The sequence below is a fragment of the Naegleria gruberi genome, assembly GCF_000004985.1.
Source record: "Naegleria gruberi genomic scaffold NAEGRscaffold_28, whole genome shotgun sequence".
Classification (NCBI taxonomy): domain Eukaryota; phylum Heterolobosea; class Eutetramitea; order Acrasida; family Naegleriidae; genus Naegleria; species Naegleria gruberi.
In genome coordinates this window covers 93,114-115,303 of record NW_003163299.1, presented here as the reverse complement: position 1 = coordinate 115,303, position 22,190 = coordinate 93,114, and the positions used below count along the sequence as shown (strand labels likewise).

Here is a 22,190-nt window from a genome sequence, read left to right as displayed (position 1 = left end):
CTCTCTGCGATTCTACTGCACGAGTCCAATCAATGAATGGATTATGTAGATCAACTACTGAATATGTCGAACATGTTAATAGAGGTATTTTATTAGGTATGGGATCAACTGATTCTGCATTCCTTTTGAAAGTTCATAAGGGTATTACTGATTATTTGAATTATCATGACAGACATTCTCTAAGTGTTGCCATTAACTTTTTGACTGGCGAAGAAGGACCATTCTGGGTCAAACTCAGAGGTAAAGGATTGTGTTATGGTTACTCCATCATTAGTAATGTAGATAAGGGATCAGTAGGCCTGTATTTGTCTCGTGTTGGAAATGTTTCCAAGGCCTATGCTGAATCAAAGGCAATTATTGAAGCTGTTTGCTCTGATGAAGAACCAAGTGAAAATGTCTTGAAGCTTAATGAATCTGCACTCGAACCTGCCAAGGCAACCACAGTTGTTGAAAAATTGAATAATGCAGAGACTATTATTTCAGCTGCCTACTCTCGATTCTTAACCAACACCTTGTTTAATGGACCAAGAAACTTTTACGAAAATCTCCAAGATATCGGAAAGGTAACAGTGAGCGATGTGAAGAGAGTTATCAAGCAATACTTGTTGCCACTCTTCCTTGAAAATGAAGGTGCCTTGTTCATTTGTGATAATGCAGGAAAGATTTCAAATGAATATCCAATTAAAGATGATTTGGAAAAGATTGGATATCTAAAGACCTACTCCTCACTCAAGGAATATCTTGCCACAGAATTGGGTGTAACAGTATCAGCTCCAAAGAGCGACATGTCTTGTGATGAAATTACAGAAGGAGCAGAAGATGATGAAGGCGAAGATGAAGAGGAAGAAGGTGAAGACTCTGATTCAATGGAAGATGATGAATAAATTTTTTGAATTTCTACAACAATTGTTGGATTTTGATTACAATACTGTCAATGTTCGGTCTGCTCCAAAATAAGGAAACAACAAAAGAATTTAAAGAAAATTTTTTTATATTTTTTATTTTAAGGATTAATAGATACAAAATAGGTAATTAATTTACTCTTCATCAGCTTGTTCGTCGGCTTGTTCATCTTCTGCTTGCTCTTCTTCGACGACTTCAGTGTTAATATCTTCAGTATTCAAGCCACTTTCTCTGAGACCAGATCCACTGATATCCAAACCTAAACCGTGCTTTGTTTGTTCAGAGCTCAATCTGACAATACTACCCCAACCAATCAATCTCCAGTGGTTATCAACTCTTCTGGAAAGAGCCAACTTTTCACCGACTTCTGTACAAACTGGTTGAGTAAGGACAATCTTTGTCAAGTCAGCCTTAACAGCAACGATTTTACCACCTGATGATGTTGAACCTATGTTGATCATGAGGACTTCACCCTTTTGCAATTTTTGAATCTTTCCTTTCTTTTCATTGTCAGTCTTGACACCCAAAAGTCTTCTAAGTAAAAAGTATGAAATTTCCAATTCAGTGTAAACTTCTGGTAATTTACCAACTTCACCAAGAACTTGACCTACCAAACGATCGGCACGAGTAAGAGTTGGATCAATCTTTGTACCAACACCAATCAAACCACCTGGTACAGCATATTGCAAAGCATTTTCTTCAGCGAACAAACTGACAATTTTGCTTGTAATTGGTTTACATTTGATAGTACCGTCCTTTTCCTTAGTCACAATACCTGGACGAACTTCAATTTCATCTCCAATCCTCAAAACACCTCTGAGAATAGAACCACCAGCAACACCACCCTTAAGATTTTCAACAGCTTCACCTGGCTTGTTAACGTCAAAACTACGAATGACAATCAATCTTGGTGAGCTTGTAAAATCACGGATTGGAATTGGGATACGTTTCACAATGTGTTCACAAACGACGTCAATATTGTATTTCAATTGGGCAGAAATTGGAATAATTGGTGAATTATCAGCAACAGTTCCCTTAACGAAACGTTTGATTTCATCAAATTGATTCAAAGCATCAGATTCCTTTACCAAGTCAATCTTATTTTGTAAAATAATAATATGTTTCAATTTCATAATTTCTACAGCAGCTAAATGTTCTGATGTTTGTGGTTGAGGACATGGTTCATTACCAGCAATTAATAAAAGAGCGGCATCCATGACAGCGGCACCGTTCAACATGGTAGCCATGAGAATATCGTGACCTGGACAATCGACAAAAGAAACGTGTCTAACCAATTCATATTCACCCTTGAAATCATCAACTTCACATGGGAAATGATCGCAATGGTTAGAACCTTGTGATGTATAACATTCTGGTCTTGGACATTTAGGATCTCTACACAAGAAAATCTTGGCATTGGCATAACCAAGCTTGATGGTAATGTTACGAACCATTTCATTCTTGAAACGAATAGTCTTAACACCAGAAATAGCTCTGACGACTGTGGATTTACCGTGGGCGACGTGTCCAATAGTACCAATGTTAATAGTAGCTTGACGAGAAATAACTTCTGGAGTCAATGGATGAAGTTTCTTTGGGTCGATTTGTGGATTTTGTTCCAACAAGCCATCCTCTGAATTTACTTTAGCTTCGCTGAATGGTGGTGGAAGCATCACACCTTTATAATTTAATTCGTCTCCTATTACAGGATCGTAAAGATTAGTAGCCATCTTGTTGTTGTTGTTGTATATTGTTATATATTCCTTCGTTTTTTAAAAAAATTGTTCTTCGTTTGATGATGTTATTGTTGTTCTGCTGCTTTAAATAATTACTAGTAGAAGAAAAACACAAATTCAATAGAAGACGACGTGAGTTGTTGTTGCGCGACGAGAGAATATTTTTTTCAAGGCACAAAATAAAATGAAGAATAAATTTACAATGTTGTGACCCTCAGTATTAAAAGGCTTTAAAAAATTATTAATAAATTGAACAAGCTTGTTATTTGCAACCTTGGCAATTATTACTTCTCTGATTTTTTCAATTACCAGTTGCGCTTGGAATGTGGAGGAAAATGATGAAAATAACACAATTTGGAGGTTGAATTTATTAATAATTTTTAATATTACCGAACAGTGTTATCATGGTAAATTTCCAAATGCTTTCTTTTACTTCATTTTGTACTCTCAAACAAGATACATAACTTGTTCAATTCATCACCGTACTATGGAAAATATTATTATTAACCAGCAACTTTTTTGCTTGTCGATAGTGAATTAATTTAGTATTATTTAATAATTAAATTGCAAATAATTATTAAATAATACTAAATGTTCATTCCTCTTATTATAATCATGGTGGGAGGTTTCTGTTAAGTTATTGCCAAAGTTTGCACTGCACCATTCTGAAACAAAGTTGTAAGCCTTAGAATAATAAGATGTTCTGGGTTCAGTGATTCAAATTGCAATACAATTTAAAAAACTATTCCTCATTACCTTAATTATTAGACAGTTTTACAGAACTGTACAGATTTCAATCTTAATTGTAAATGATGAACTGTAGATTAGCATTCAAGTGTTTATTCAATGAATGGAATGGAAGAGGAATAAGCTATTTTGCTGATTGGAATGGAATATTGGAATCCGGTTAAAGGAATCATCATGTGAAAAAGACTCATCTCAACTTGGGCGGTTTACAATTATATATTTTTACATTTATGAAACGGTATTGTTGGGTATTGACATGATATTGTCATCCTTTTACAATAGAAGATTTCACATTTAATATCTGAGAAAAGAATGCATGACCAATTGCAAAATTGTCCTTATTACAATTCTACTTATCAAATATCAACACATTGACAACTTGTGAAAGATTCGAATACAATAATTTAAAATGTGCACCAATTAATCCAAATTTGAGGATTGGGATCAAGAACTAAAATTGATGAGGACAAACTCGTACAATTAGGATTCATTGTGAGGAGGGAGATTAATCCCACATGTTCAGACTCTTTATTGGAAATTCGCTTTGTTTAACTGTTGTTGATTGGCTCAGAAAATATTAATTAGGCTTCTCCTAAGAGATTTCATTAACAATTAGATTAGCATTCATATTATTGAAACCCTTAAAAGAGTTTGTCTCTCGGTCAATACGATGTTTAGTTGTATGGATTAGTATTTTTTTATTTCCATTCACAACAAGAGATCCGATCATTAATTCCTCCTCATCAACACTGCAACCAATTTACTGCCAATCCAAACATTCTACTGTTTTCAATACACAACAGCATTGAAGAATACCTCAAGTTATTTTAATGATAGTTCCAATAGATCTTGTTAGAAATTACAAAGCACATTCTCAATTGAGCAAAGCATCACATCTCAAATACCAGAAAACCACCTCTAACCTTTTTTCCATCTTAAATTGTAACCCAAGTGTTCCCCCAACAAAACAAACATGACATTCATACTTTCCTTTTTTGTGTTACATGACCAAACAGTTAATTGAGGCGTATTGAGGATGCTTGATACCCAAAGAAGTTTTAGTATCCGTAGCATCAGCCAACACAAACCATTTGAAAATATGTTGAAACGACAACTGGCGTTGACACCTGGCGGATTTTTCTGTGTGTTTGTGCGTCAATATCTTGGCATTTAAACGAGATGCTGTTTATTTACTTTCCAAAAATCAAAAAAACAACAAACAATTAATACGAGAAAATGTCAAATGTTGTTAGAAATGAAAAGACATCAACCAGTGCTCTCAAGAAGGTTAGAATCAGAAGACAGCTAGTTATTCCAAACCTGTTGAAGAATTATTTTGTGCTAAGTGTTAATTCATCATCTGCACAACCTGCCACACATCAACATGATGACACATGTAAGCCAAGTTTAAATGATGGCCAATTTTCAGTGTACAGAGTTTGTGGAGATGAAAATATAGAGAGTGGTGCTTTTGTTGGATCAGATCCGTCAAAGAGAGCATCTGTTCTTGCAAAGAGAGCTGATGTGAAGGAAAATGTCAAACGTAAAGCAGCTGTCAAGAAACATTCTGCTTGTTCTTCATCATTGGAATTTATTAATACAGCATGCTCACCTGATTGCTTGTCTTTCAATAATTCAAAGATTGGTAAATCTAAAAAGATGAGAATACATTCACCTGATTTTTCTAATAGCTATTCGAATCATGATGATTCTATTGTTGGAGCATGTAATACTTCCTCTGAATGTGGACTTTCCAACAATACACCCACCAATTTCTCAAATTCTATTCAACAAGATGAGGCTAATCTATTAGAAACTTTCCAAACTAACTCTTTCACCTCTTTCCATAACGTTTCTTCAACAACAAAACTAAACCTAACGAAACAACATGCCCCAATACCTCCAATTCACCCACAAGAACAACATTTCCACACAAAGCACCATCTTCAATAACGATGCATTCTCCTCCCTCATTGCATCCTCTATTTTCAGTTTCGAATCATCATACTCTCTGTCTCCAGCTCGATGTTGTTGAATTTAAGGAAGAATGGGATAAATGGGTTGATACAAGCAATGGGTGTATGTTATTACTTGATTCGTATTCTTGTCAATAGTTAAAATGGTTCGAATCAGGTACAAATCTAGACAGTAAAAATATAAATGCTTGCAAAATTTTGCCTATTTTATAAATGAAGCGAAAATTTAGTATGGAAATTGAATCACCTTTTATTGAATATGATGTCTCGGTCAATTCATACTTTATTGGAATTTTGAGGTTATTAATTCGAAGAGGAGATTGAAGGAGAAGATATGAGTTCAGCCAATTAATAATTGATAGGGAATCAAATCATTCACTTTGTATAATGCAAAAAATGTAATAAGCAAATCAGATATTTGTTATGAATTTTCCATTTCCTCAATTTCACTCACAACGAATCAAATTCAAGTTTGATCAAACGTTTACAACCTTGAAAGATCTTCATTGATTTACATCATCCATAAAAACAAAAGTTATTTTTAATTTTAAATAAAAAATTCAAAAAAAAAGCATAGACTTGATTTTTTCATCATTCTAGTTTTGCTTTAAATTCCTACTTATCTCTTGTACAATATTCAAAGAAGAACTTTTTTTGTTTTTTAGTTATCAATATATTTTGTAACATTAGAGTGTATTATATTTTGTAATTTATAGTATTATTATTAGTATTAGTATTTTGTATAGAAAATTCTCATCCTTCCGATATCAACAAGTTAATAGTAGAAAATGTCCCAAAGTATTCCTCGTTTTATTCAACCTTCTTCTTCATCGTCAAGATCTAGATCATCTTCCAATGCAAATTCTGATGTAATTTCTTCCTCTCCGAGTCATCTCTCCTCCTCTCCTTCCATGATGGAATATTACAAGAAAAGTAGTGGCTCTTCTCCACTTTCAAAGGAGGAAGAAGAATTGATGAATCAGAAAAAGGAACGTTTTCAAACATGCAAAGAGGTGATTGATCGTTTGAATTGGGATGAATCATTGGCAGATGTCATGCAAAATTTAGCCATGATCTATAAGGATCGTTTTGAAGGAGATGTGTTCATCTCTTACAGTGAATATGAGAATAGTGAATTGAAGGAAGATTTGCCTCAACATCGTATTCAGAGTTTGATCTATAGAGATGAACATGTATTTTGGGATAAGAATAAGAGAATTGATCTGATCACCTCTAAGGAAATTTTCCCAATTATCGATTCTTACTTAAATCCTACAGAACCTATTGATGAAACATCCCAAGGTGCGGAAATTAAAAAGAAAAAGAAGAAGAATTCAAAACCATCCATCAGTTTGGAAAAATCCAAAGCAAGTACCTTACTAAAGACAACTAGTGGTGAAAATTTGGAAGATGAGGAAGAAGATGAAATAGATCAGTACATTGCAGAATATGATGAAGAATATGGCATGTATTTGAAATAAATTAACTGTTCATAGGAGAGAGTCTCTTTCTCTTTCTGTAGCAACACAAAGCACCAATCAAGCTGACCAAGACAATCAAAAAAGTTCCCACCAAAGTTGAAGTTAACCAGACTGCAAGAATGCCTGCTGCAACCATATAGACCACATTATCATAGTCAATTACAGCTTTTCCTTCAGCTTTGACAGTGGTTGGAATTGGCAAGGAGAGGGTTCCTTCCACCTTACTGAAAGTGAGATCGGCAACTAAGGCAGATATCATTACTCTTTCTGATAGGTCAGTACTAATTGATACTATTACGGCTGGAAAGGTTAATCTTGAACAGTTGAGAGAGGCCTTACAATGAGAGAGGGATGTTAACTTATGATTTGATATAGAAATTCGTGATATCATATTTTTTAATTAAGATCTTTACTAAAACAGTTTATTTTTATTAAGGATTTGTTAATTACATGATTTTGATTTATATTTTTAAAAGTGTTGATTACTGATAAGTGTTTGTTTAGGTTCACGCACATTCACAATATCAACATCATTATTTTCCAAGTTGGTTTTGATCTTTCTCTTTCTCAACAAGTAAATGGCCACCAATAATACAATAATTATGCACACAATTGGAATAATCAACAATGCAAATAGGGCAAACAAATCATAATTATTCCTGATAAAGCTCTCTCCTCCCTCTCCTGGATCACGGATAATGGAAAATCGACCAGTCTTTTCAATTGATGCAGAGATGGTGCCAATTGAACTTTTTCCTGAGTAATTAATATTACAAGCACCTCCAGCCACTGTCTGATTCCATGCATTATCCCAATAGGAACAATAGTAGAAAGGAAAAGTGGTATCAAAGAATACTGATATGAGGCTCTTATCTGATGAGACATTATCAAATTCAAGTATTGAAAAGTCAAAGATTAACCTGTCGGTAGGGGATTCAGTTTTCAAAGCTAATGTAATGTAGTTCAATTGTGAAACTGACGGGTGTGTTGCTAATCCAGATTGTATTGAAATCTTATTTCCGTTATTATCAATGGATTCTCCAACAATGCTTGTCAAGGATGAAACCAATACCTTTCTCCAATAACATATTTGAATGGTATTAGAAAAGGTAATTGCTGGCATATCTGGAACAGACTTTTTCATGAAAGATTTACCAACTAATGGGTAAATATTTTCAATTTCTTTTAAATCATTGGATGATTTTACATGGAGAAGGAATTTGTTTGCTGTCTTTTGTATGAGATACAAATAATCATCATCCAAGGTGAAAGAACTGCTAGTTGCTGCTTCCTCTGTCAAATTTCTCAATTTCTTAATGATAGAAGATGTACTTTCTGCATCTTGAACATATTCCACACATGAGCTGATTGAAGAGATGGCAGAAACAGTGGAAATACCATTATCAGATGTGAATTGACCAATATTTTGAAGAGTATCAACATAGGAAACGACAACTGCATTGATTGCACTCATAATTTGTTTCATATTGCTAGGGACATTGGTGGATGATGCAATAAAAAATGTAATTGCATCCAAAGTGGATGAAATATAGGAGGACGAAACTGATTTGGAGCTGGCCTTTTGTAACATGTCAGACAGTGTAGTATTGCTGATTGAGGAAGGTTTGTAGACAATGACAGTCATTTGCTTTTCAGAGGAAACAAGTACAGAATCATAAACAATAACCTTGATATTCAAAACTTGTGTGCTGCTTGAATTGGATCCAAGAGGGAGAGTGGAACTGAGAGTTGAATCTTGATTTCTTTCGTTTAGTGGCTTCCATACTGAATTGGATTCGTCCAAGTAAAAGAATCTGTAGGTAAGAGGATTATTAGAAACTGAAGAACCGTTACATGTCAAGGTGAAAACAGTTTCCAAAGCAACACCACTGCTTGGAGTAATTGACAAGGTTCCAACACTTGGAGGTGTATTCAAAGTGAAGGAAATTGAAGGATTAGAGATCTTTGAGCAACCTTCTCTAATGATCAATTGAACAGTTAATTGTTTTTCAAATAGCATAAGTTTAGTCTTGGGAATTATAAGGAAACTTCTATTACAAGCCAAACCACTCAAATCAATATCAGTGGATTTCCATTCATAAGTTGGCAATGAAAGAGCTTCATAAGTAGAATAGCTAAATATCAAATCGTGTGATGGATTTACAACATGCACATCTTTTTCACCACCACCACTCAATACAATGGTAGAATTAAATTGTGCAGGACAACAACAGGTTGTTTGAAGTTGTATTTTTGCCTCGACCTGATTCATGTCTTGGCCACTCATCATCAAGACAACGACAATAAATAAAATCGCGACCATCAGCACGTATGAGCTAATGAAATGATTGTGCTGTTGCAACAGTTTCGCCATCTTGATGGTTATGTTGTTTTTTATTTTTTTTAGCAATTTGAATAGTAGATCACTGCCTAATTTACATGAAAGGACGATGACTATTCAATGAGATGGAAGTTCCTTTTACGCAAAAGAATACAGTTCGTGTGTCAAGTTTACAATTTGTGATTAAATTTGTATTGTTGTGTCCAAGCAACAATTGGAAATTGAAACAGAAGAGATTTGTAAAATAGGGAATTATTTGATTGGGTGAATATTTAATTACTTTTGGTTGTGTAACTGTTGTAGTGGAACATGTTATCAACATCAATTGCCCAAACAAAAATGTCTCAACAATCACAACAAAATCAAACTCACAATCCAATCAACCAACTAACAGCCCACCTTAATTAGATTCCTACAAGTCTGAGCAAGAAGGGACAAGGGAAAGATCTTTAGCGCTAAAGATACAGACCTTTGAAATGTATTTTCAAAGCTATAGCTTGTACTTAAGTTTTACTAAATCTTAAAATCTATTTTACTTGTGTGAGCTGTCAAAATTGTGGTATTTAAGCCGGAGCATTTAAGCATAATATTCAATGTGAAGCTGGCGTAGCTCAGTCGGTAGAGCGTTGGTCTAATAAGCCATTGGTCGCCGGTTCGATCCCGTCCGTCAGCAACAGTTTTAAAAAAGCTAAAATTTAATTTAATTTTATTTTGTAAATAAGGTGCCTTTAAAATTTATGGTAATTGTATGTCATGGTGTAAATCTTGTCACGGAACTTTCAACTCTTTTTTGAGAATCTCTGTATTAGTGTTTGGGCAATTTTTAGTGTTGACCTCCTTCAGTTCTTGACAGCTTGGAGACTTGATGAGCTGAATAACCTGTTCTGTGCTAATTCCTTTCACTCCATTCAAAGAAAGAACATGCAGTCTCAAATACGCAGAATTTTGAAGAAATTTCAAATCCTGTAATGCAACATAATCCAACAAGAGCGTTTTTAGATGTTTAAAATCAGTTTTTCCAAATAACTTATCAAAATCTTCTTGTCTCAATAGATAATTATTTCGCAAATCTAAATATTCCAATTGTGCAAATTTTGGTTGAGTAAGAGCCTCAATGTGTCTTTTCTGTACAAATCTCGATTGAAGAGTCAAGCTCTTAACAAATTCATAACCTGAATTGATAAACAAATCGAGATTTGGTCTTCTCAATATCAGAGATGCTCTATAAGTCACATGATTCCACATTTTACAAACTTGGTTCATATTAAGCAAGTCATCAAGTTCCAAAAAGTTGGAAATTTGTAGAATTTCATCTTCCAATAATGGTCTGGCTGTCCACTTCTCAATATTTTCATGTATTCCTTCTCCAACATCACCACCAGTTTGCTTTTCCAAATCAAGTTTCTTCAAATATTCATCAAAATATGAATCGAATGAATTAGTTTCGGTAATTTCATTAAAAACCTGTTGCAATTCCAAATGATCAAATGCAGAATTAACCACAATAAACTTTCTAATCTTCTTCTCCGTATCCAATTCCACATACTTTCCAATAATAAAATCTCTAACTTCCTCTACATTCGAATCATTTCCACTAAACTCTGAAACATAATCCGAAAATCGAACACCATCAGAAACCTTCCTTTTCAACACTTCATATTTTGTAAAGAGAATGGTCAAGTCTTTTGTATTCACAAATTCCTCCCTAAAACAAGTCAAGCTTTCCTCATACCTGTTAGTGACATCGTCCTCATAGCAAACCTCATCAAACTCTGCCAATGAAACAACCAGACATTCTACAATATTGCTGCCATGATTACTTATAATCTTATTCCATTTTTTTCTTTCAGTTCTTTGTCCACCAGTATCACACAGGGTTATTCCTTTAATTGGAGAAAATGATGAGATGCCAGAGGTTTTAATCATTATTCGCAATAAATCTTCAATGTTGAGTTTGGACAAGTGTTTAATCCTCTCAAAATTCTTCTTCCTCATGAAATAGGCAATATTCTCGTGTAAATAGAGTTTCGAACGGTTTTGGTGAATCAAATCTTGAAATCCAGAATCGTAAAACAACTCGAACAAATTATCTGCAAAATCCTGAGTCCAAAACTTGCTTGCCGATAGCGTCTTTGGTCCCGATCTAGAATATTCCTCGAAAAATTCATCCATTTTCGTGCAAGCTTGAGCATTCCCAAAAGAAGTATTAATTGAAACCATGTCAAAATATTCCAAAATTGTTTCATGTAGAATGGTTCTTCTCTTTTCCAAATCATCCTTCTCTATAAACATTTGTACAAAAATTGCAGCTATTTAACATTTACAAAACAAATTAAAAATTGTTGAATAAATAATTGTTGTAAACTTTTTACGTACACTTTCCTGAACCACCTGTTCCTAGGAATACAATCGCCTTGGAATCACCTTGGTTATGAAGTCTTGGTTTTGGTTTTTCTGAAGTGTCAAAGCTGGCACTTGATTCGGGAGATGATCGAAAAAAAGTCGAAATGAGCTTTTGCATTTTTTTTTATGAGAATCTTTAGTGCACCACAGCAACTTTTTCAACTTTACAATAAGATTTCAATACACAACATATTTACAAATGTTCAGTTCAAGGTTGTCTCAATACTTTACAATTACTGATAGAAATCCACTTTTTTGATTTCCACTAAATAGCAGAAATTGAGATTTTTAAACAGAAAAAAATGGCGGCATCACATGAAGGGGAAAATTCATCATCAGAAAGATCATCTCATGATGTACATTTGTTGAATCTCCCGATCGAGAATATTACATCAATATTGTCGTTTGTTACATTATTCGAGTTGATTCCTTTGGCAAGAGTTTGTAAATATTTTCATTCAATTATTTTGCCATTTGATGATCATCAGGGGAATCAAGATCAAGATCCGAATGATTATTTGCTTTGGAGAAATGTTGCATATTGTCATTTCAAGAGGCCATTTGTTGATTTGGGAAGAAAGAAGAGACGTGTTGAAAGAGTGATTGATATTAATTTAAAGTATGATGTGAAAGATGTGGAAAGAATCAAAAAGATTATCCAAAATACTGGTGATTATTGGTATAATTTGATAATTGATTTTGATGGTAATGATTCTATGGTAACTGATTACATGTATTTATTGCAAACTAGAAAATTGCCAAACTTGAAAATTTTGAGAGCAAATCATGTTGATTCGTCCTCTGCAGATGTTATTTCTAAAGTATTATCAATGTGCCCTGTCATTGAAGAATTAACACTCAAACAAACAGGAATATTAGAACTTGAATTAGAGTCAATCAAAAAGAAAACATACAAAACTCTAAAGAGATTAACTGTCAATAGTTCAGAAAATATGCTGTGCGGTCCAGCAAAAGGATATGTTGTCCCAACAGATTTTCATTTTCAACAATTGGAAGAAGTTTACTTGTCTGGATTAACATATTGTGATTTTTCTACAACCAATACTTCAAATCCTAAAACAATCAAATCAACACTTTTTAAATCAAAGAAATTGAAAAAAGTTGTCATGGAGAGATGCAATTTGATTTTTGGAAATTGGTTCCTATCATTCTATCCTAAACAAATTGAATACCTAGAAATAAGGGAATCTACCAATTTGGATATAGAAATTATTGAGCATATTCTCAAAATGAAAAATCTCAAAACTCTTATTATCGACATACAACAAACAGCAAATACGGAAGCAAATACGGAAGTAAAGTCCCACCTCTCAGACAATATTATTTCAAGAATATTCAAAGAACTCGAATATTTGGAATGTTTGGATATTACTGGTGATTTGTCGAGCATACGTGGTGAATGTTTTCAACATCTCAGAACTGTTAATCACTTGACCCATTTAGTACTTGACAGTACCACTCCATTACACATGATTGACTATTTACAGGAAAACAAGAACACATCTTTCCTTAGAAACTCCTCAGTTCAACATTTGTTCATTTCTGGGGATCAAAAATTTGAAAGTGATGAATTGTGTGAAGAATTAATTCTTTCCTATTTCAGTGAAGATGTATTGGAAGATTACTGCCTGGAAGAGATTTCGACAGAGCCAAAGGCTACCTTAAATCTTGTCAATAGAGAATCAGTATTCTACGATGAGTACAATAACTAAGCACAGTTAAAATTAATATACAACAGCACCATATTTATAAATTGGCCTTGAAAAACTTTTGTAACATGCTATAAAACGAGTCCAAATTCAAGAATTGATAAGCCAAATGCTTATTACAATAAGTTCTAGTTCTATTAGTGAATGGATAATCGACAGTTCCTAAGAAAGATTCCATATTAGTTTCTGGATATCCATTGGCTGTAATTGATTTCATTGTAGCATTTCTACAAGTGTAATAATTGAAAGTTGGCACTACAATATCATCCTCAATATGCATGAAGAATATTTTACGTCCATTCGACAAGTCAACTCCATTCAATAATTCCTTTACATCATTGTAAAATGGTGGGAAGCCCATTAATGGAGATTTAACTGGTAACACACTCCTAATTGAATTCATAGCAACATCTGCCAATGAATTACCAGCAATAGCTTGAGCTCCGTAATAAATTGTTTGATAGACATCACATGGAGGACTATCTACAAAGGCAACCTTAAATCTCTTATCCTTGGCAAATGCAACAAGTGAAGTGGCACCACCCTAATAATTATATATTTCATTATTTTGTAAATTTTTTAAATATTTTGTAAACAATCTTGTAAACATACCATTGAAGTACCAAATAATCCAAATGAATTATTTCCCAAAAATGGATATCTTTGTTGAAGATAATCAACAGCTCCCAAAGCATCCAAATGTTCAAAACTTCCAAAAGTAACATATGGTATTTTAGAGAAAACTCCAGAATCTCCATGATTTCTCAAATCAATTTGTAAAACATTGTAACCCATTTTGTAAAGCATTGTACTTGCTAACATTGTTTCATATCTATATCTACAAACTCTATAACCATGAATTGTTACAATGAATTTAGAAGTTTCATTAATCACTGCCTGTTTGTACAAGGTTGCAACAATATGTGCCTTTCCTTTTTTGTACAATGTGTGAAAAAAATATTGTAATCTTTCCATTATGTGATTGAAATAAAACAAACTTACCAATTCCACCTTCAATCCACGAAGCATCTCTACTATAAAAATCGACAGTTTCCAAATTTGCTGAATCCACAAAATATGGTGCCAATTTTTCAGTCCACTGTGAAGTAGGTTGAATAAAATATGGACAACGATAATTAATCGTAAAATTGGATGGTGAATTTCCTCTAAATTCATCACAATCAGTTTTAATATCAACAGCAAAAGCCACGTCCCATAAAACACTTCCCAAAGTGAACCAAGCAATTAAAATTATAGCAGCAATGACAGCTATTAAAATTAAAGCAAAAATTAAGAGACAGATCATGAGACGGCAACATATTTTGCCACAGGAAGCTTTTTTACGTTTTCTTTCCGAGATGGGAACATCATTGAGGATACTACTTGTCATTTGTGATGTTTGGCAGGTGAAATTTTGTTGTTATAATGATGATGACTAGATTTTCAGTGAGGAAGGTGGTGAAGGTTGTGAATAGGATAAATGACTTGCAATTTTTTTTGAAATGTCAACAAACACAAGAAGGGTAAGTGAATTTTTGAAGGACAGCTGACGTTGAACATCAACAGAAAAACTTCCTAAATCAAACAATCATTTCTTTTTGTAAATAAAGATCCAATTAATTTTCACTTCCCTCTGTTTCCAATTCCTCTCTTCATACTGACCTCATTACACAGTTGACTTCATTCTTTGGTCATTCTCAACAATAGACAACTGGCATTTCCCTTAATGTAGTATTAAACATCCAATTTATAATTTTTTGTAAAATATTGAACAAAATATCTTTAAAAAAAATATCAAAAAGAACTTTAAAATGGCGTGATTAAGTTGTTATATTGCCATCGTGTTTGTGATTATTCAATTGGTGATGGAATTGTTCATGAAGAAGGATTCCGAGCACGCGGATGATCATCGTAACGATGACAAATATCAAGTTAAAGATGGTAGTGAATGTGAGGGCGGAACCTGACAAAGATAGAGCAAGGTTTATTTAATATTAATATGTATATTATGTATTGTTGCATATCTACTCCAAAGTTGTGTTATCTATTAGAATGTAGAGTTTCATAATTTTTGTATATTTAATATTTAATATTTGATGATGAATGATAATTGTTTAATAATAATAATTAGATTTTGTAATAGGCTGAGGACAATGTAACAATATGTAATATCAATCTCCTTGCTCGTTAAACTTATACTACTGCTACCATACTTTCAATTATTATCAATATTGATGATGTACAAGTTGTTGTTTTATGCGTGACATTTCAATAGGTGCTCTAAAATTCATTCCCAAATTGCAACCCGAAGGTTCATTAGTTGGGAGGAGCCAATGAAATTGAATAATAAAACAATTACCTACATGATTGATATTAATAACATAACAAACTTCTCTATTGGAATTTCATCATCTTATGGAATGGTATTTGGTTGGAGGGAAGTTTCTACTTGTGGATTCTTTTGAGGATACAATCTATACCACAAATAATAATTTGGAGTTTTGGCATCAATACCAAACAGTGAGCAATACTTGTATCTGTAAACTAATAGTGCAGAAATAATACCAATCAAACCACCAACAATGACCTGAGCTACAGTATGTCTATTAGTGACAATTCTCGACACGCCCACCCAAACTGGCACCAGAAATAGGAGGAAGAATAGGATGACTTTGAAGAATTGCCCTCTTCTTCTGTTCCATGTCTTGTATTGAATGAAGCTCTATATATTTTGAAAATGAAACTTACATTTACTTTGGCTGCATAATATAATAGAAAGTAGACCCAAACAGACATTACTGAGGCAATTTGCCCTGAGGGAAAACTAGGAGTGGCAAAAGGAGAACCAAGTGTGAATCTGGAAGGATCTTTGCAAATCTGATTTGGTTTAAAATACTTGCGAATATTTAAGAATTTTTGGAGAGATGACTTGATTATTGACTCAATTTTGGACATGTCTGGTTGACATTCCTGTAAAAATGTAGGTCTGTAAGATCCGTAGCAAAGCCATCCAAATGCCACCATTGCCATAGCAAGAGCTATAGTTTGAATATATCCAAGCATGGCGTGATGAAAGTCTGGAAAGTTCCTCACAAACAACAAGTGAAAAAGCACAAATGTACACACTGGAATTGCAAACACAAACACCACAGCAACGAACCACAGTGACAAACTATCATGTATTCCACCACTCGAGTCGAAAGTAATCGGATAACTCAATTCAGGATCATCCAATCGAAAGTAAGGCACTGAATAAGTGGGAATTCCAGAAAATAGAACTGAAAATAGGAGTGCTATACAAAGAAAGGGAATTAAATACTCCAAGAGATAGTACAAGGTGATTTGGAGCCAATATTTGGTATTTCCCTCAGTTGATCTTTCGATTTCATTAATCTGATCATGATGATGAGGATTTTTCAGGGTGAAATAATTGTCCACAGTCTTTCCTTGAAACCAGAATTTGATTTTGTTACTGGCTTGTTTAAAAATCTTCTTTGTGCCTCGAATCATTTTTTTCAATGTTTATTTCATTTCGTATTAAGAAATCATCTAAACAATTTTCCCAATTAAGCAACTTTCCAAAAATATAAAAACAGTACTTTATTAATTTCACATTAAAGATCAACAAAATTACAATATAATCCTAATATATTTACAGGATTTTAGGCCGAGTTAAAATCACTGACAATTTTGTGAAGTTGTGTAATGGAGAAGAATGATATACATCTCCAATATAAGGTTGATATTGATTCTTCTCATTTCAGTAGATAACTAATGAAAACTTAAAAGACTACAGCAACCACAGGTTCCCAAGTTGTCTCCAACCTCAGTACTGATGTGGCTCGACGATGCTTAACTTCTCAAATCGGACGGGATGAGGTGCATTCATCGTGATATGGCCGTAGTCATTCCTTTTTTTCAAAATAATAATCATAAACAGATCATCATTTGTCACATGTGAATATTTTCAATTATTATTTTCAACGGAAAGCCTGCCAGGAATGCATTACAATCCCATTACGGTCTTTGTTATTGCTTGATGTTAATTTTGGTTTCATTAATTCTTATCGAACATTTCAATGATTTATTTATAATAATAGAGAGAATCTATGATACTCTGCTTATTTAACCACCTCTCAATCTCAATACTAAATGCACAGTTGAATCCTTTTGAAGATTGTAATCGCCAATAGTTCTTCCATCTTCCAATTGCTTACCGGCATAAATCAATCGTTGTTGATCTGAAGGAATACCTTCCTTATCAAATATCTTTTGTTTCATATTCTCAACAGTATCATTCGATTCCATTTCAATTGTAATGGTCTTTCCAGTTAAGGTTTTTACAAAAAGTTGCATTCCTCCTCTTAATCTCAACACCAAATGAAGAGTTGAATCCTTTTGAATGTTGTAATCATTAATAGTTCTGCCATCTTCCAATTGTTTTCCAGCAAAGATGAGTCTTTGTTGATCTGGTGAAATTCCTTCCTTATCTTGTACTTTTCTTTTCACATTTTCAATTGAATCATTAGATTCTACTTCCAAAGTGATAGTTCTTCCAGTGAGTGTCTTGACAAATAATTGCATTTTGTTGTCTTGTTTTTTTTCTTATTGTTTTTCTTGAATTCAAACCTCTTCTTTGTTTTTTATACTTGTTTTAAAGCAAGATTGATATTTTTAGAAAGTAGTTCGTGTGGTGGCCAATTGAAATTAAATTCTTGCATGAACTGATTTTTGTTTCTGGACACAAACCTGGTTCATGTTTTGTAATATCGAGCAACTCATCCATTAGTCAATGTAACTGGTTGTTAGTAATTGTGTTAGTAATTGAATGTAATTTAGGTTGCAGATTTTGAAATAGCAGCAAAAATTAAAGTGTTTCCAATCTTGCAAAATAAATTTCATGACGATAATCCAGAAATAAAAATTACTATTATTACTACTACATAGATGATAATGTTGGGATGATGTGAAAGGTTGGTGTTTGCATGAAACCCTGATCTTTAAGCTATGGTAATGATACAGGGATTATTGTTGAATATTTTTTTAAAAAATATTAAAAAATATGCAACAAGAAAAATTCTGCAACAAAAGTACAGCCTTTCTCTTTGTTGATTTTCAACAGCAACACTGGGAAGCATTTTGTGGATTCATGTCTGGAAACCTTTATGAGGTGTGAGCAATCATCAAGAATATAACAATGCGAAGTGGTTAGGAACATTTTAATTCGAGGATGTTCATCAAATAATTAAATTTATTATTTTCATCATGTAACACCATTTCCTTGTTCTACATCAAGTATGTAAATTACAAATTATTAAATGGTTTGTTTTTGAATGAGTTCAAGACATTATCATATATTCACCATTGTTCTAAGAGTACCTCTAGTTCAAATCCAAGGAACAAAAGTGTACTCATGAACCATATTAAGGCGCTATTTATCCTTACTTGCGCACTAGTTTAGCCACCAACAGCCCAAACGGTGCTTCCACCACTCAGAAAGTAAGAATTTTATAGCATGAACACGACGAGGCTTAATAAAAATATCATCACATGAAATCTCACAGGCACCCTAAAACTTGTTGGCTGATTTTATTGAACGTACTACTAGTACTTTATCCCTACCTCAATGATTGCGGATTTTTATTAGCTAATATTACTCAATTAGAAAGCAGTATGACAGATAATATTAATAATGCTACCTATCAAGATGCTGTATACGGAAAGGAACAATGTTTTGTGAGGCATCATTCGGATCCGATAAGATTCCTGTGGAGTATTGATGATTTTATTCAGGATACATCGATACGAAATATTTCCCTCAATTTAAGGGCATCGAAAATGAGCCCAAACTTTTGCTTGGCACTTCAATTATTCTCTAATAAGGATAAATATTTTATACCATCAATTAATGAGAGTTTTCATATGAATCCCTTTATAGATGGAAAAACCATTTCAATGATTGAAGATGTAAGGTACAGAATGTTTTGTTATTATCAAAGGTTTGGAGATTTGGATTTTGAAATACTTCCAAAAGCCTTCTGCTTGAAAAGAAACGAAGCTAAATTCAATGGTGGATGTTCTTATGGATTTGTAAATCAACAATTAGATTTATTTCTTTCCAAAGCAGAATGGAAATTTACACCCCTCAGGCAACAGTACAGACAATACGAAACAAGCCTAACAAGTTTGGAAATGAGAATTCCAATTGTAGTACCAGCCGATACAACAGATGTTCAATTACATCTCGTATTTGTGGACATGTATTCTCCACCTGAACCAGAAAATTTTTTACCTGAATACGTAACAGGTTCTATTATATTCCACTTTTGTCAACTAAACATGGTTCCACATATTGGCATGATGACTGTGATGCCTTTACATTTAATTCCAGAACACAATACTATTGTTGGAAATTGACTGCATTATGCATTGGAGTTGCCGAATTCTCTATTATTTTAATTCTCTTATTCGCTAAAAGAGATCATCAAATGATCAAGAGTAGATTTATTATTCCATTTATTAGTGCTGGATTGTATCTTACTCAGGGTGTGGCCAGTATTATTTTGAATATAATTTACTATGACCCTGAGTGGGATACATTAATTGAAGAACTTGTAATTATTGTAGTGATATCTTTACTTATTTTACAAGCTTTGAGATATTATTCATGTAGATACTGTTATGCTAAATACTATTCTAAAAGGGACAGTATCATTTTAAAGGTATTAATGTCCAAATTCATATTTCTAATTTCTATTATTTCAGTCATTCTTTGTGAAGGTGTGATTGTCAGTTTTCTATTGACTTCTATCCCCAACATATTTTTGGTTAATTATATTTATGACACTATTTGTATCTCTGTGGCAGTTGTGTATTTTTCAGTGTTAGGAAGTGGGCTGATAGCTCACTTTATCCTTAATAGAAAGTTTTTGAGCAAGCTCAAGAAAAAGAGGAGAATTCTAAGATGGTTCTTTCTCTATGATGATTCTTTTGGGTACCACGTCGAATTCTTGGTATTGATTCCAACTATGTTTTTTTCATTTCTTCATTACGCTGTTTCCCAATTAGACATTTCATATTTCACAATACCAGCTTTGGATTATACTAGACCAGTATCCAGAATGTACATAAACCACACCATTGGATATATTTTATATGGCTTCACCAAAATATTAATGGTAACAGGGTTTAGTCTACAAAATGTTTTTCTCATTGTTTACTCCTTTATCAAAACAGAGCAACCAGTAGTAGGAGATTTTGGGGCGCAACAAGAAGAAATGGATTTGTTTCTCTCAAAAACTTTCAGTGATGGAACGGTCTGTATTGATATAATGAAAAAGTTCCTGACAAGAGAGTTTAGAGCTGATTTATTAGAATTATATCTCCTCATGTCTAAAAATCCCAAATCCGATGATGTGGAGCTATGTGAAAAGTACCCTCAACATTTTGCACCACTGTCTAACTTTGGAAATGGGTCCAATAATCAAAGCCATTTTCAAATTGTAACACTTAATTTACTGGAGGCTTTTGGAAGGCTGAAACAAACAGTTGTATATGAAGAAGAATATCTTTCAAAAACTATGGCTGAAATCGAGTTTGTTTTTAACAGTATAAAGTAAATTGATTTCATTTCCTTACAATTCTCAGAATACTATGTTCACAATTATTCCAAGTATCAACACCGTTTCAAATGCCATATGGAAGATCATCGTAACATGAACCAGAGCATTTCTCTCGATTCTTATTAATAAGCAACACACCATGTAAAATAGAATACATGTGCCATGAGGGAATATTTCACTTGCAAGTCCATTGTATTAATGACCAAACACTTGATTCATTTGTTAAGATGTTGAACACATAGCATGTACATTGATGTCATACAGCTCTTAATTTGAGTTCATCCCAGGTATTGACTCTTGAAATGTGATACATGCTCAAACAACACACAGAAACATGTTAACACTATTATTTTGTTTGTTGAAATTATTTTTAACACACAAAATTAATGAAGAATGCACTTGAATACACGAAGGTTACTAATAATTGGCCTTACGCTCCACACATCCAAACCTAAATGAGGAACTGAAGGTTGAATAAGGATTAGTTGAGGTATTAATATATATTATAAAAAAGTGATGCGAATTCAATACTACTTTGGTTTTGTATTAAGGTGCTCTCTTCATCTAACAAAAAGTTAATGAGGAACTGAAGGATGAATTAGGAAATAAAAAGGTGATTAAAATCAAACTTTCAAATCAACAAGAGATGGCATGTCCAAAAGTAGTATGGACATAAAGTCCAAAATTAGGGCTCGTTCAAACACTGGCTACTTGTTGAATAATTTTGAGTGATGAGTACATTCAATGCTTCTGCTCCTCTATTTCCATGTGTATCCTTCAGTTCCATTCCAAACCTTCAGTGCCAAATAAACATTCTCACCAAAATGCACTGTATTTTGACATTGTAATGCTAGGCAATTGTCGTTGCGAATCTATCTCCTGTTGTGTTGCAGAAGAAATACTCAACATGCACATGTGTTTTTCTATTGATTGTTGTGTTGGATTCGTTTGCCTTATTAAACCTTATTTCGCGCTCTAAAACAACTTTGATTTGAAAAAAAACAACACAAGATGAAAAGGATTCTACAATTTCTCCTTTTTGCTTTGGTAACCTTACTTTGCTATTGCAAGGTAAGAGCACAAGAAGCGTGTGAAAACAATTACGAATGTGGTGGTACCATGTTCAAGTTCAATATTTCAACCATTGCAACAACTAAAACAGCATGGGGTGGTGGTGTGGTTTACAAGAATGGGACTCTCTATGTAACTGATGGTCCATCTATTCTGTCAATTGGATCAAATGGAACTCTT

At 33.4% G+C, this 22,190-nt stretch overlaps 12 protein-coding genes and 1 non-coding gene across 13 annotated transcripts in view; 7 read left to right on the top strand and 6 right to left on the bottom strand.

Annotated features, from left to right (window-relative positions):
• NAEGRDRAFT_49592 (uncharacterized protein) overlaps positions 1 to 884 on the top strand; it is a gene marked incomplete at both ends in the record, with an annotated part of 3,237 nt that extends 2,353 nt beyond the window's left edge. Inside the window, one exon of the mRNA XM_002676388.1 lies at positions 133 to 884. Within this exon, the coding sequence (XP_002676434.1) occupies positions 133 to 884 (752 nt within the window). The remainder of the gene's footprint in view (positions 1 to 132) is intronic.
• A 153-nt stretch (positions 885 to 1,037) lies between these two features.
• Positions 1,038 to 2,576, bottom strand: NAEGRDRAFT_34100 (uncharacterized protein; the record flags this gene model as incomplete). The annotated part of the gene is made up of 1 exon (XM_002676292.1): positions 1,038 to 2,576. The coding sequence occupies one exon, from the start codon at positions 2,574 to 2,576 to the stop codon at positions 1,038 to 1,040; it is 1,539 nt and encodes a 512-aa protein (XP_002676338.1).
• Positions 2,577 to 4,622: 2,046 nt separating this feature from the next.
• On the top strand, positions 4,623 to 5,339 carry NAEGRDRAFT_49590 (uncharacterized protein; the record flags this gene model as incomplete). The annotated part of the gene is made up of 1 exon (XM_002676387.1): positions 4,623 to 5,339. The coding sequence occupies one exon, from the start codon at positions 4,623 to 4,625 to the stop codon at positions 5,337 to 5,339; it is 717 nt and encodes a 238-aa protein (XP_002676433.1).
• An 811-nt stretch (positions 5,340 to 6,150) lies between these two features.
• On the top strand, positions 6,151 to 6,843 carry NAEGRDRAFT_68341 (uncharacterized protein; the record flags this gene model as incomplete). The annotated part of the gene is made up of 1 exon (XM_002676386.1): positions 6,151 to 6,843. One exon carries the CDS (start codon positions 6,151 to 6,153, stop codon positions 6,841 to 6,843), a length of 693 nt encoding a protein of 230 aa, XP_002676432.1.
• A 469-nt stretch (positions 6,844 to 7,312) lies between these two features.
• On the bottom strand, positions 7,313 to 9,115 carry NAEGRDRAFT_68340 (uncharacterized protein; the record flags this gene model as incomplete). Its single annotated transcript, XM_002676291.1, has 1 exon — positions 7,313 to 9,115. One exon carries the CDS (start codon positions 9,113 to 9,115, stop codon positions 7,313 to 7,315), a length of 1,803 nt encoding a protein of 600 aa, XP_002676337.1.
• A 669-nt stretch (positions 9,116 to 9,784) lies between these two features.
• Positions 9,785 to 9,857, top strand: NAEGRDRAFT_t363. The gene has a single exon. It is a non-coding gene; the product is annotated as a tRNA-Ile (tRNA).
• A 95-nt stretch (positions 9,858 to 9,952) lies between these two features.
• Positions 9,953 to 11,356, bottom strand: NAEGRDRAFT_49587 (uncharacterized protein; the record flags this gene model as incomplete). Its single annotated transcript, XM_002676290.1, has 1 exon — positions 9,953 to 11,356. The coding sequence occupies one exon, from the start codon at positions 11,354 to 11,356 to the stop codon at positions 9,953 to 9,955; it is 1,404 nt and encodes a 467-aa protein (XP_002676336.1).
• A 533-nt stretch (positions 11,357 to 11,889) lies between these two features.
• NAEGRDRAFT_49586 (uncharacterized protein) lies at positions 11,890 to 13,320 on the top strand (the record flags this gene model as incomplete). Its single annotated transcript, XM_002676385.1, has 1 exon — positions 11,890 to 13,320. The coding sequence occupies one exon, from the start codon at positions 11,890 to 11,892 to the stop codon at positions 13,318 to 13,320; it is 1,431 nt and encodes a 476-aa protein (XP_002676431.1).
• Positions 13,321 to 13,354: 34 nt separating this feature from the next.
• Positions 13,355 to 14,707, bottom strand: NAEGRDRAFT_68338 (uncharacterized protein; the record flags this gene model as incomplete). The annotated part of the gene is made up of 3 exons (XM_002676289.1): positions 13,355 to 13,861; positions 13,930 to 14,249; positions 14,320 to 14,707. 3 exons carry the CDS (start codon positions 14,705 to 14,707, stop codon positions 13,355 to 13,357), a joined length of 1,215 nt encoding a protein of 404 aa, XP_002676335.1.
• A 1,023-nt stretch (positions 14,708 to 15,730) lies between these two features.
• Positions 15,731 to 16,380, bottom strand: NAEGRDRAFT_68337 (uncharacterized protein; the record flags this gene model as incomplete). The annotated part of the gene is made up of 2 exons (XM_002676288.1): positions 15,731 to 16,039; positions 16,066 to 16,380. 2 exons carry the CDS (start codon positions 16,378 to 16,380, stop codon positions 15,731 to 15,733), a joined length of 624 nt encoding a protein of 207 aa, XP_002676334.1.
• A 1,062-nt stretch (positions 16,381 to 17,442) lies between these two features.
• Positions 17,443 to 17,901, bottom strand: NAEGRDRAFT_34096 (polyubiquitin; the record flags this gene model as incomplete). The annotated part of the gene is made up of 1 exon (XM_002676287.1): positions 17,443 to 17,901. The coding sequence occupies one exon, from the start codon at positions 17,899 to 17,901 to the stop codon at positions 17,443 to 17,445; it is 459 nt and encodes a 152-aa protein (XP_002676333.1).
• Positions 17,902 to 18,990: 1,089 nt separating this feature from the next.
• Positions 18,991 to 19,734, top strand: NAEGRDRAFT_68335 (uncharacterized protein; the record flags this gene model as incomplete). The annotated part of the gene is made up of 1 exon (XM_002676384.1): positions 18,991 to 19,734. The coding sequence occupies one exon, from the start codon at positions 18,991 to 18,993 to the stop codon at positions 19,732 to 19,734; it is 744 nt and encodes a 247-aa protein (XP_002676430.1).
• Positions 19,735 to 20,594: 860 nt separating this feature from the next.
• On the top strand, positions 20,595 to 20,936 carry NAEGRDRAFT_68334 (uncharacterized protein; the record flags this gene model as incomplete). Its single annotated transcript, XM_002676383.1, has 1 exon — positions 20,595 to 20,936. The coding sequence occupies one exon, from the start codon at positions 20,595 to 20,597 to the stop codon at positions 20,934 to 20,936; it is 342 nt and encodes a 113-aa protein (XP_002676429.1).
• Positions 20,937 to 22,190: the final 1,254 nt, after the last annotated feature.